This window comes from Aspergillus sydowii (assembly GCF_001890705.1).
Source record: "Aspergillus sydowii CBS 593.65 unplaced genomic scaffold ASPSYscaffold_3, whole genome shotgun sequence".
NCBI lineage: Eukaryota > Fungi > Ascomycota > Eurotiomycetes > Eurotiales > Aspergillaceae > Aspergillus > Aspergillus sydowii.
The window spans coordinates 1,188,013-1,200,889 of NW_024467861.1; the positions used below are offsets into that span (position 1 = coordinate 1,188,013).

Genomic DNA, 12,877 nt, shown 5'->3' on the forward strand with positions numbered 1-12,877 from the left:
AGTGCGGCGATTCGGATAGTGGAAACCGCCAAGGCACAGTGGGTTGAATGGCAACGACGATTAGCCCAAGTGTATTGAATCTGTGCGTTCCTTGATGGAGTCGTGATATGCACGTTTTGGCTCGTTTCAAGAAAAGGCAACTAGTGAGAGCAAAGTGCGCGAATATCGAAGGTCGCGGGCGGGAAAAGGTTGCGTGATTATGATTATCAGGCTTCAGGAGACTATACGGTGTACGCGCGATATCTTTACAGAGGGGTTATGACGTTTGTATTGGATAAAAATAGTTGAGAGCGAGCGACAACGCCAGCACGAAACGTGTGGGAATGTGGAGGCAGGGGATTCACACTGCAACGGATCGTCAGCCAACGAGACCCAAAAAAAAGATGGTTGGGGATCGACGGTGAAACACAGACAATGGAGATGGCCGATATTGCTATTGCTAGGACGCGAGTGGTTAGTGACCTGGTCTGTTAAGAATCGGTTCGCGATCAAAGCGAAGGTGACTGAAAAGCTGCTGGCACTGATGAAGCCGACGGGGGGAGAGAAAGAAGAGGAGAGCGGACGGACGATGCCTTTTGACTGAGCTGGACGAGCAGTTGACGAGTGCCGCCACGCAAGCACCGCCATGGATGGATTGGATCTGTTAGAACCTCTCCTATCAGCGCCCTTCCGGGTTTCTTTTGCCTTCGCTCTCTTTCATATGACTCAAGTTTCAAATCTATTCATTCAAATTCCCTGACAACAGTCCTCGGTAATGGTTACGACTCCCCTCCACAGCCGCTCAGGCAATTCCATGGGACGGCCATCGCGTGCGTGCCAGGCACCAACATACAGATTACGCCTGGCAACCAGAAAGCCAAAACATGAGTCTGTGTCTGTGTGTTCGCCACGCATAGCTCAAGAGACGGGCCCTGCACAAATATCAGGTTCGCTTGTTTTTCAGCGTCTTAGCACCTGAGCACTAGCGATCGCTGGTGAGACAACTGTGCAACCACCATCCAATTATCATCCCGACGACCAATCCTCGCTCGGACTGATTGCATTATTGCTGACTGTTTCCGGATCCTGCCGCCGTCTTCCAGACGAGCAGACACGAGTGGACAGCAGGTGATGGAAAACAGGTCTTCAACACACTCTGCGGCGACACGGCCAGGGGCGACTCGTCCGCGGCGTTCCAATTGGCCATTTGCCACTTCATGGCAACCAGATTGCCATCCTGTACCCAAATCACTACCTCGCCAGATCACTCGCAAAGCGGGTCTGTTATGCGTTCGCTATCGGCCGGCCTCAGCCTGCTCTTGAAGCTTAGCCTGGGGTAGCTGTTGTTGATCCTCGGCACTTGAACAGCAGAATTGCACCTCACAATGACGGTTGCAGACTCAACCCAGATTGATCACAGCTCCAAAGCCAGTCCTCGAGGCTTCCTCTATTCGTATTTCTCCCCAAAATATTTCTCCCCATGACTTCTTGAGCGTCTCTTGGTTTCCAATCACACTCCACCTTCTCAACGTCCCTCCACTTGACCGTTGACATCGCGACGATCTCCATTCCAGTACCCGGTGGGTCATGACGGTGGGGGATGGCGCTTACCTTAATCCTCATTAACTCATGGCCTCACGCTCGTCGCGGCGTTCCATGCAAGGAGTCGAATCTTCTCAGGGTTTGTGGATTGATCTGCTTGAAGCCTTAGAAGGCTGATAACCAACAATTACTAATTCAGATTCTCTCATTCGAATACAACGACGTGGGCACATTTAAGTGGATCCCTTCACTAACTGTTCTTGACAGCGACCCTCAGAAACATGTTTCGACTCCTCTGATTCAATAACCATCTAAGCAGCCGATCAGGTGATATTCATTTTGCCATTGAGGCCTTCTGGTGATCATGCCTCATAGGTAGCACGCCTATTAAGTGGCTGAAATTAAATTACTATATACGAACAGATATATATATTCTTCATCCCTCATCCAAATCCAATTTTTACATAGTTTGGGTTTTCTAGCACCCACTCATTATCCGACTTGTATTTTAGTAGAGCATGACCACTTCCGTGATGCTAATCCTCACCTGGTAGTATCAAGACACTGTCGCTGACTCCGATAACCGAGCCGCGAGCCCGGACAACTCAAATACTGTGTCTTATATCACAGCAGTATCTCAACATATTTTTACAGATCATCAAAGCATCCACTAAAAATAAACAACGTGCATGTACCGCATCACCATGCGACTGCGTAGACTGGGCGCTATTTCAACGGCTAGCAATATCGCACATCCACGCGCTTAAACCCCAAGTAAGAAGTACTCATAGTACGAGCAATACTAATGCGAATGAACCTTGTCAAGCAGTAGGTATTTTGTCTTAAAGTGCAGAAAGTTTCGTTTGCTCGTTTTATATAAAGTAAAGCCTACGCTTTGGTTTCCTAATATGCATGTATCCTTTCTAGACTATTTTCTTGTATACCACTAGAAGCAGGCGCACTTGAGCCGGGGCTCTGAATCCATGATTAACATTTTGATAGCCATGTAGCCACGTATCCACCGTAGCAGGAGGCCGAATGCATATTCTGGCACATTTGACAAGCTTTTAGGCACCATACTAGCGTCATACCGGATGAATAGTAGGTTGTAGACATCGTACTTGAGCAACTGACCAAAGACTAATACCCAAATAGCATTTTGTATGTATCTTTGCCCTACGGTAAGAATAAACACAATCAATGCACAATGATGAGATTGCCTATCCTCGCAATGGTGGCTACAGTCCGTGATTCCTACACTACTGAGCCCAAACAAACCAAGATGTACAGACGATGGCTAATGCTATGCCAGCACGAGAACGGCCTTGGAACTTAGCAAATCTACAGAGATTATTCGTTTCCCATCGCATACAATTCTTGCCTGGTTGGAGCGAGTCGGATGGAGGATAAATAGACTTTCGATATCAATGGGGTTCAAATACCACTACCCAGTGGCGTTTAAGCCTCTCTACGAACATGCTTTATTTCAATACTGGCAGTCTTCGGTAGGGGATGTTACGGGTACCGTGATGTAGTGAACAGGCGTGGAGATTGGTCGAAATTTAGGACTTGGGCTTAAATGGCCGACCGGATGGGTTGCGCTGGGGTATAGTATCGGCCTGGGAGCACTATTTGGGCGCAGAGGGATCACGAAACGTGCCGGTACAATGTCGGATTTGGCGGGAACAAAGTGAACTCATATTGAGGGAATGGCTTAGTTGAAATGGTCTGGATTGGGGTGTTCATGAGCGTCAAGTACACTGGAGTAGCCATCCATGCCGTTTAAGACACATCACGGTCACCTGGGTAAAATAACAAGGTATGCCGGTTTGAATGTCTATAAGATGGAACAGTAACCATGTTGTAACATAGACAAGAGATCCCATTTTATCTTTTTATTTTTGATTCGTTGGGCTGACCGGCCCTGCCTCTCCCACGATCATTATCAACCCACTAACTCCATCTCAACCTTGGGCCCATCCCGTCGACTCCTTGCCTGACTGTCTGTGCAAAGATTCCGGAGTTGTGCCGCGGATATCTGAAAAATAACGGGGACATTTAGATGTTGGAGGGGTAGAGCATAACACGGACGGTAGCACCGAAGGACTTGGCGGGGAGGTTGTGACGGAACTGTGCGCGGACAACACCGGAGTTGCCTATTAAGTCGTTTGTCAGTTTGCCAGTCTCATCACAGGGCATCGTTCTTTCCATCGTTCCGACGCCAGAATGCATTCTCATCGCTGAGATTCATCACGTACCGTGAGAGCGGGTGACCTTGCCCCAGATCACCCGGATGTTGGAGCCCCGAACCTCGCGCTTGGCCCGGTAGACGAAAGCGACCTTCTTGCCCAGGTAGAAGCTATTGCCGTCTTAGCATTTGATCCATATATTTGATGGAATACCAGGAACTACTCACTTTGCGCCCTCAGTGTTGTCAACACCGTCAATCTTGATCAGACTGTTATGACCATGTCAGAAACCCATCTTCCTTCCAATAGATATTCAGTTCTCGGATCGGTACCTTGTGTTGGGGTTGACAGCGCGCTTCGAGCGCTGGTAGCTCAGGTGACGTCCCCTACAAGAACAATCGTATTAATCCATCTGTCCCATCTGAAAATATATCCCACGCTTCATCCGCGATTCCGACTCGAAAGCAGCTTCCTGACCAAACCTCGTTTCGGCGCGGCGATACGGTGAAAAGAGCGCAACTTACTTGACGTAGACTATAAGCAGAAAACATGTTAGCATCTTCTTCTGATAGATCCTGATCACCGCGCATTTTCCATCTTCATTCTATCCAAATCTCCAAGACGTAACCACCAACAGCTCCAACGCAAAAGGGCGTACTCACGTCTGTGACCTTGTTCCGCAGGCATTATGACGGTTATTCTGAGCGGGCAACACAAACAAGTCGAGAGGTTGTCAAAAATGACCCGCAAAAGTCGTCCGGGTTGTCGTGGTTGTCGTCGCTTCGGTTGGAGTTCTGAGACGCACAATGGCCACCAATTCCGTGTGTTCGGCGCGGCTCGCCCTAACCCCTTTCGGGACGCTTAGCGAGTGGCTCCAGTTGCCCCAGGGCTGTCCGAAGTCCCGTGATATTCTATCACATGACCAATTTACCCTATGCCATTTCCGGCCGAAGACGTAGTCTAGTCCTTTTCGGGGTATTTACGCAACATCTATTATTCCATACCCCGAGATAATCAAAGCTTCTCTGCCGATGTTCTGGAATCGTGGCTTCATGAACCCCACCATGTCACCATTTTCCGCCGGGCTACTGTAGTCCGGGAGCTTCCCAACAGGTAAAATTACGGTATCCGGTCACCTTAACCCGGCAAGCGAAAATCCCGTCCTCATGCAGCTTGATAAGGTTTTTTTTTCAGCCGTTATCTATAATGCTGGGCTAGAGACTGGAATACATCTTTGGGATGAACTTTGCTAGGTACTGGCATGGCGGACTTCGATCTGTACTCCGGACCTCCCGCCCTGGCGGCAACAGTGGGGCAACAACGCAGTTTTGAACCACACTCCAAGTCTTCAAGGCTATCAACCGCCAACAACCTGAACATCAAGAGGATCAGACCGAAGCACAGATTCGGAAAAGTTGCCCCACACGGACTCGGCAACCGACCCTGAATGCTTCTCTCTTTCCCCGTGAAGCTGTGACGCATGCGCGCATCCTTATAGATCTGCTGAAGTCGCGAACGGGCTCCGTAGCTGGTGTTCTGTTACACCGCAAAAAAGAAAAAAGGATGAAAATGCCGATATACGGAGGTTCAGGCGCTCTGGGCGACTTTGCTTTTCTGAAGCCTCAGTTCAAACTTCCAGCTCTTGTTGATGTGGAATTCTGCAGCTTTTAACTCCGGAGGAAGCTGGCCCGAAGTGATGCTCTCGGTCGATCACGACGGATAAGTTTACGGGAAAATAGAATCCGTATCGTTCGTTCTACTGACAAATTGCCGATCCATCCCCACGGTGCAGGACCAGCGGTTAATGGATCCTTGGGACATGCTGGATGCTATCGCGTACCAAGTTATTAACTGACTCAAGCGTCGGAGTCCGGCGTTTCACTGTGCCATGAAGCATGTCTAACCCCTCGACGACAAGGCTTCGAAGCAGTGGTAGTGTAGCGACGTGATTGAAACGGGTAGTTGCTTCCACCAGCCATTATGGAGGGGTGTGGCATGCTTGTTGCTTACACGCGGTCAACCAATTAGTGGAGGTGGTAGTGCAATACTTATAGTATGTAGTAGCAAAAAGCCAGCGGTATCGTAACAGCCACGGTATCAAGCTGGGGTTCCGTGGAGACATTCCGATACTCTTAAAGCACCTTTTAACGCTAAACATACTGACCCGTGGCCGCGAACATAGTTCTGTTCTTATGGAAGCGTTCGAAGGTTGAGCGCTGAGATTGCATCGTGCTCAAGAGGGGAAGTAGATTGGCGCTGCAGTCAGCTTTAGTTTCCTATTCGGACGTATAAAGAGTAGTATCCTGTCAGATCTTAGTCTAGAGGGTAAGACTGACGGCAAGAAAGAGCGAGCGCGGGGTCACCAGACCACGTCCTCTTCGACGGAGTTGATGCGAAAGGGGAGAGGGTCATCTGTCCATGGAAGAGGGCTTGCGGTGGAGCAGCTACTTTGGTTGAGATTGATTTGACTTGGCTCCTGCACTCGGATAAATCGATTTGTAAGGTAAAGTAATGGAAAATATACCGGGATAGGACGACATCGGAGAATACAAGTTTCCTCAGTGAGTACGTAGTGTTGAGCGGTAACAATAATAAAATTGATGATGGTGCCTCTTTGGGAGAGAAATGGAGTCCTGGATGGAGCTATGATATAAACCCACTGTCATCGCCGCAAGCAGAGTCGTCCGTGAAGACACCACCATGCAGATAGCCCAGATCCGGCATCACAACCATTTCAATGGAGTTATGATAATCAATTAGATAATGGGCGGCCGTCTGCAGCCTCAACAGACAATAATGAAAAAATGGGGGTGAGTGAAGGATAGGATGACGGCCACGGGAGCATCGGCATCACCATGTCGAGGAACATTCATAATCATCATGGTGGAAGACAGCAGCCCGGCCACTCGCGCCCCACTTGAAAAGACTGAGAGTCACAAAGAGCCCATAATTATTCTTAGCAAGCAAGCAATCAAGCAGTCGCCGCAACTCCGTAGCTCGCAGAAGCCCTCTCACGGTGTTTAAAAAGTACAGCTGCTCCGCCGGACTTGACAGCAGGGGAATTTTCCAACAAAACCTCTTTTCATCTCCTTTCCTGGACCTCACCTCCCCTCGATACCATCTTTCCTCCTGGCGAGCGAAACATCCTTATTTCCCCTGGAATTTGAAGCTGGTGTCAAACCGAATACAGTCACAACCGAGAAGATGTCCGCCACGATAGCCCGCACCGAGGAGCACCAGAATGGGTGAGTATTACCGCTAGCATTACATCACTGCCCCTCCGTGCCTCCCAGCCCGCCGCCCCAGTTCACCTCGACTTTCCGCCCTCTCCAAAAAAGAATCTCCTCCAGCACTTCCCAAGTTACTCGCTTTTTGCACTTCATCTGAACTCCTGGGATCAATTGAGAGCTTAATTGATTCCCCCTGGACATTTCCCCCGCTTCGACGCTTTTCCATTCACGTCCCAGCGTTTCCGATCGTCATCCCACCAATAACCTGGTCTTCAGACCCCTGCCTGCGTCGCTGCTAACATGGATCCTCTACGCAGCACCGTCGAGCTTAAAGATGACACTGTCATCGTGGTACTAGGTGCATCCGGAGATCTTGCGAAGAAGAAGACTGTTCGTAATCCGTGTCTTGATTTCTCAGGATTTTACGAGGATAAAACTGACTTTTGCGATAGTTCCCAGCTCTTTTTGGTCTCGTATGTTCATGCCGATCGCCGGCATCTATTTCGATGTCATCCAATTAACCATTGTTTTATAGTTCCGCAACAAGTTCCTTCCCAAGGGAATTAAGATCGTTGGATATGCCCGGACGAAGATGGACCACGAAGAATATCTTAAGCGCGTGCGCTCATACATCAAGACCCCAACAAAGGAAATCGAAGAACAGTTGAATGCGTTCTGCGAACTCTGCACATACGTCAGCGGTCAATACGACCAGGATGAGTCCTTCATTAACCTCAACAAGCATCTTGATGACGTCGAGAAAGATCAGAAGGAACAAAACAGAGTCTTCTACATGGCGCTTCCTCCTAGCGTTTTCACCACAGTTTCAGAGCAATTAAAGCGCAACTGCTACCCTAAGAATGGCGTTGCTCGTATCATTGTTAGTCTCGCTTGTTACTCCGATTGGCGCAAACTGAGGAAAAGATACTAATCGGTTTACCTTCGCTTTATAGGTCGAGAAGCCCTTTGGCAAGGACCTCCAGAGCTCTCGCGATCTCCAGAAAGCCCTTGACCCCAACTGGAAGGAAGAGGAAATTTTCCGTATTGACCACTACCTTGGAAAGGAGATGGTCAAGAACATCCTTATTATGCGATTTGGAAACGAGTTCTTCAATGCCACCTGGAACCGCCACCACATCGACAACGTTCAGGTAAGACTAGAAGTCCGGCCCTCTAGTTGGAAACAAGTTACTGAGACATCACTCTTCGGTATAGATCACATTCAAGGAGCCCTTCGGCACGGAAGGACGTGGTGGCTACTTCGATGAATTTGGCATCATCCGTGACGTTATGCAGAACCGTACGTTCTGAAGTGATCTTTAATTGGTGGCGGATACTGATTAAGTTCTTTCAGACCTTTTGCAAGTTTTGACTCTGCTTGCCATGGAGCGTCCTATTTCTTTCTCTGCTGAGGATATCCGTGACGAGAAGGTAGATTGCCCATCAAATATGCTGTTCCACAGGCGGGGCTAATTAATCTTATATAGGTGCGAGTCCTGCGCGCCATGGACCCCATTGAGCCCAAGAACGTCATCATCGGCCAGTACGGAAGATCGCTGGATGGTAGTAAGCCTGCGTACAAGGAGGATGATACCGTGCCCCAGGACTCCCGCTGCCCCACATTCTGCGCCCTTGTCGCGTTCATTAAGAACGAAAGATGGGATGGCGTTCCCTTCATCATGAAGGCCGGTAAAGGTATGGGAGTGCAATAGTGTAGTTCAATGTGCGTTACGTACTGACCCCTTTCTAGCCTTGAATGAGCAGAAGACCGAAATCCGCATTCAGTTCCGTGATGTAACCTCCGGCATCTTCAAGGACATCCCTCGCAACGAGCTGGTTATCCGAGTCCAACCTAACGAGTCGGTTTACATCAAGATGAACTCGAAGCTTCCAGGACTCTCCATGCAGACCGTGGTCACTGAGCTGGATCTCACCTACCGCCGCCGCTTCTCCGACCTCAAGATCCCCGAAGCGTATGAGTCTTTGATCTTGGATGCTCTCAAGGGTGACCACTCGAACTTCGTCCGTGACGATGAGCTTGATGCTAGCTGGAAGATGTTCACTCCCCTGCTCCACTACCTTGATGACAACAAAGAGATCATTCCTATGGAGTACCCCTATGGTAAGCACCAAGCGGTCGAATTCTCTACTTGCAGGTCGGTTGGCTAACAGACGCTTCTAGGCTCCCGGGGCCCCTCCGTTCTCGACGACTTCACTGCATCCTTTGGTTATAAATTCAGCGACGCTGCGGGCTACCAGTGGCCGCTGACGCACACCACGCCTAACAGGCTTTAGGTGTCGTAAATATAAAAGAAGTACGGATTCACAAGGACAAGAGCGTCTGGGTTTACGGCGTCTATATCTTTTTTTTTTTTTTACTTTAAATGGAAAATGAGAATTTAATGTTAACACGACTGATATCTATCCTAAAGATGACATGACGGGGTGGGATTGGGCGGTTGTTAGCCATAGGCTCAATATATAAAGCTAGACATACGCGAGAAATCTGAGACAACGTAAAACTCAATTGAACCAAAATCGTCACAGCAGGCTAGACCAGGTTGTGACTGGTGAAGTGGTGAGGCTCAGACAGGTGATTGCGGTGGGTCTGGCACCCTGATAGTCGACTCAAGTCAAGGCCAGAACAGGAAAAATAGTTGAGTCGGCCCGCATGCAGCCAACACCATCAACAACTCGGCGGATTACCTTTCTCCGGCTGATCTGCCTCAATTCCTTTCATTAATTCATTCCTGCTCACTTCTCGAGACTTTTCACTCGCTTCTACGAGCTCGCTGTTCCCTTAAACCGAAAGACGACGCCGTTTAGTATACCACGCCCCTGGATTCGCAATTTCCCCGAAACAACCGTGCGCACCTTGAATCCTATCCACATTCTTAATCGCTATTTTTATCCCCTTTAAAGCTTCCCAATCGTGCGACAGCCGTTCATACCCAAATTCCCCCGGAATTCCATCATTGAGCAACCCTGCCCCAGCGCTGACGTCTCCGTCTCCTGATTACGAAGCCCAGCGACAACGGGGTTGGAAGCCTCTCGCGCAACGCTTTTTTTCCCACCCAGCCTCATCGTAGGCACGCTACCAAGTGAACCCTGCGATCTCATGGAAGGTTGAGGACGGCCATACGAACCATGCCACAAGCTGCAAGATGGGTGGGATCACCCTTTATAAAGGGACGGACTGAGTCGATGCGGATGGCGCTGTTGACCACTAGCTTGTTGGGACTACAGTATGTACCTGCTGCCCCTCTCAGATGCTCAATTGAACCATTGATGTACTCACTTCGCGTTCGCGATAGATTTACCTGGGGCATTGAGATGACCTGTAAGCAGACGATCGACGAGCATTCTCCCTTCGAACATTCCTCTAACCTCTCACTTCCTCCGCGATAGACTGCACCCCGTACCTCCTCCAACTAGGCTTGACCAAATCGCGAACGTCGCTTGTCTGGATTGCCGGCCCTCTCTCCGGCTTGGTTATGCAACCTCTCATCGGTGTCATTGCGGATCGGTCTCGGTCGAAATGGGGAAGACGAAGGCCGTTCATGATCGGTGGTTCTATCGTTGTCACGGTGTGCCTATTGGTTTTGGGATGGACGACGGAGATCGTCAGTGTCTTTGTTAAGGATGCGGATAAGGTACGGCTGGATGACCGTGGTCAGCTTTTTTATTAGATAGCTAATGTTTGCTGCTTGTCACAGGCCTCGCGGGCTACAATTGCTCTCGCTGTGCTCAGCATCTATGCCGTGGATTTCGCCATTAATGTCGGTAGGTATTCCGAAAGACGGGTTACAATATTTGTTGTTCTAATCCCATCTAGTCCAAGCTTGTGCTCGAAGTTTGATCGTCGATACATTACCTATTCCTTCGCAACAAGCTGGGTCAGCGTGGGGTACGTTGACGTTTGCGCTATATGTTGAAAGATTCATGCTAAAACCTTGAAGCTACTAGGATGTCAGCTGTTGGTCAGTTAATTGGGTATGTCATTGGGTCTCTTGATATAGTCAGCATCTTTGGGACTGCATTCGGCGATACCCAATTCAAGCAGATGACCGTAATTGCTGCGATGGCTCTACTAGCAGCAGTGTCTGTTACGTCCTACTCCGTGAAGGAGAGAATTTTGGTGACAGCGAGGTGAGAGATCCAGGGACGTATCACAACTGCGCATGCTAATATGCGTAATCTCAGGGATTCTGATGGGAAAGCCGGCGCTTTCCAAGTTCTTTCGCAACTGTTCAAGACAACCATGGATTTACCCCCACGTATTCAAGCCATTTGTTGGGCACAGTTCTGGGCCTGGATCGGTACTTGACCTAGTGAAACTATTTCCGCTTTGCACACTGACATGTTTTCTCTAGGTTGGTTTCCATTTCTCTTCTACAGTACTACATGGGTTGGAGAAACGTACTTTCGGTATGAAGTCCCTAAGGACGCAGACCGACCCGCGGACATGTTAGGAGAAGTTGGACGAGTTGGCAGCCTCTCACTGGTTGTCTTCTCATCTATCACGTTTATCAGCTCCGTTCTCCTGCCATTCTGCGTCCAGCCACCAGATAGCAAGCGACCGAAATTCACCCCGCGGCCCCCTCCGGGTGTTGCTGCCTTACTCAAGAAAATCACCCGAATACGCCCTGACTTACAGACAACGTGGCTTATCTCCCATGTTATGTTTGCCGCGACAATGATTTTCGCACCTTTTGCCCGTTCGCGAGCCGTTGCAACCTTCCTCGTCGCCATCTGCGGCATCCCATGGGCCGTGAGCTGCTGGGCCCCCTTCGCATTCATGGGGGTTGAAATCAACCGCCTCGCAATGGACCCAACGCAAGCATCCCGCCTCTCCGGCGTAACAATGATTACATCCTCTACCATCGGTTCAGGCGCCTACGGCGACTCCAGCGCAAATGCTTCGGAAATGGATGTCCTCCGCCTCAACCACCACGACCCAGACAGCGACAGCGATGCCGAAGACGGCTTCTCAAATCTGCCCTCAACAGGCGAGTTAGCCGGAATTTACCTCGGTGTGCTGAACGTATACACAACCCTACCCCAATTCATGGGCACCTTCATCAGCTGGATTGTCTTCAGCATTCTCGAGCCCGGGAGTACAAAGCGCGACGACTCAGACTCGGACTCCACTTGGATGGACCTCGACAAGAGCGGGCCGAACGCTATCTCGATTTGTCTTTTTATTGGCGCTCTGAGTGCCCTTATTGCCGTGGAGGCTACGAGACGAATGCGTTATGCTTTTTAAATACGTATTTTTTAATCTCGATATTTACAGTGTCCCTTTGTTTTTTACCACTGACCAATAGGCGACGACTTGTTTTGGTATTTTCTGTTTCTTTTCTTTGCCTGCTTTATACATTTTCTTCTTCCTGCCCAGCGACGTTTATAAATCGATACCCTGGATATAATGACCTTCTGCATGTTAGATTTGAGAGCATGTGCGTATAATAAAGATCTGCACTCCTACATATAGGATTGTACTATTATTGCTATTATTATTACATTATTGGAGCAAATCCTGAGTCTTACTTCAATCAGGGTGGGATATCATGGTTCATATTAACCATGTGCGTTTAGCACCTCTTTACCACATTATCTTAGTGATCCAGTCCGAACGACTTTATAGAGTGGAATTCCACCTGTCCCACCCTCTGGCTTTTTGAAAGGGATAGGATCTTGTGGCAATGATTTCTGCATAGTTAAGTAGGACAAGAGGTGACCCAAATATTCAATTCTTGTTTCTCTTTGACGGACGGAATAGAAAGCTTGAGGACACTAGATACATAGAGAGTCTGCTGAGGTATCCGTATATGATATCAAGTATAGAAAGCAGATATAAACAACGAATCTTGAAGCAAAGGCGACAAAACGCAAAGACTAAAGGGGGAATATAACACCGGACAAAGAGAAAAACAA

The 12,877-nt window shown here is 49.0% G+C and overlaps 3 protein-coding genes across 3 annotated transcripts; 2 read left to right on the forward strand and 1 right to left on the reverse strand.

The window, feature by feature from the left end:
• Positions 1-3,579: 3,579 nt before the first annotated feature.
• ASPSYDRAFT_29276 (60S ribosomal protein eL33) lies at positions 3,580-4,397 on the reverse strand (the record flags this gene model as incomplete). The annotated part of the gene is made up of 6 exons (XM_040844623.1): positions 3,580-3,677; positions 3,780-3,880; positions 3,938-3,979; positions 4,043-4,096; positions 4,235-4,244; positions 4,373-4,397. The coding sequence occupies 6 exons, from the start codon at positions 4,395-4,397 to the stop codon at positions 3,580-3,582; spliced, it is 330 nt and encodes a 109-aa protein (XP_040704559.1).
• Positions 4,398-7,240: 2,843 nt separating this feature from the next.
• ASPSYDRAFT_29277 (glucose-6-phosphate dehydrogenase) lies at positions 7,241-9,235 on the forward strand (the record flags this gene model as incomplete). The annotated part of the gene is made up of 9 exons (XM_040844624.1): positions 7,241-7,330; positions 7,393-7,413; positions 7,476-7,820; positions 7,894-8,091; positions 8,156-8,240; positions 8,295-8,371; positions 8,428-8,635; positions 8,691-9,062; positions 9,123-9,235. 9 exons carry the CDS (start codon positions 7,241-7,243, stop codon positions 9,233-9,235), a joined length of 1,509 nt encoding a protein of 502 aa, XP_040704560.1.
• Positions 9,236-9,731: 496 nt separating this feature from the next.
• ASPSYDRAFT_42531 (putative sucrose transporter) lies at positions 9,732-12,393 on the forward strand. Its single transcript, XM_040846471.1, has 8 exons — positions 9,732-10,185; positions 10,255-10,280; positions 10,349-10,593; positions 10,657-10,723; positions 10,776-10,847; positions 10,900-11,089; positions 11,144-11,259; positions 11,314-12,393. Exons 1-8 carry the CDS (start codon positions 10,088-10,090, stop codon positions 12,204-12,206), a joined length of 1,707 nt encoding a protein of 568 aa, XP_040704561.1. The 5' UTR covers positions 9,732-10,087; the 3' UTR covers positions 12,207-12,393.
• The last annotated feature ends 484 nt before the right edge of the window (positions 12,394-12,877 follow it).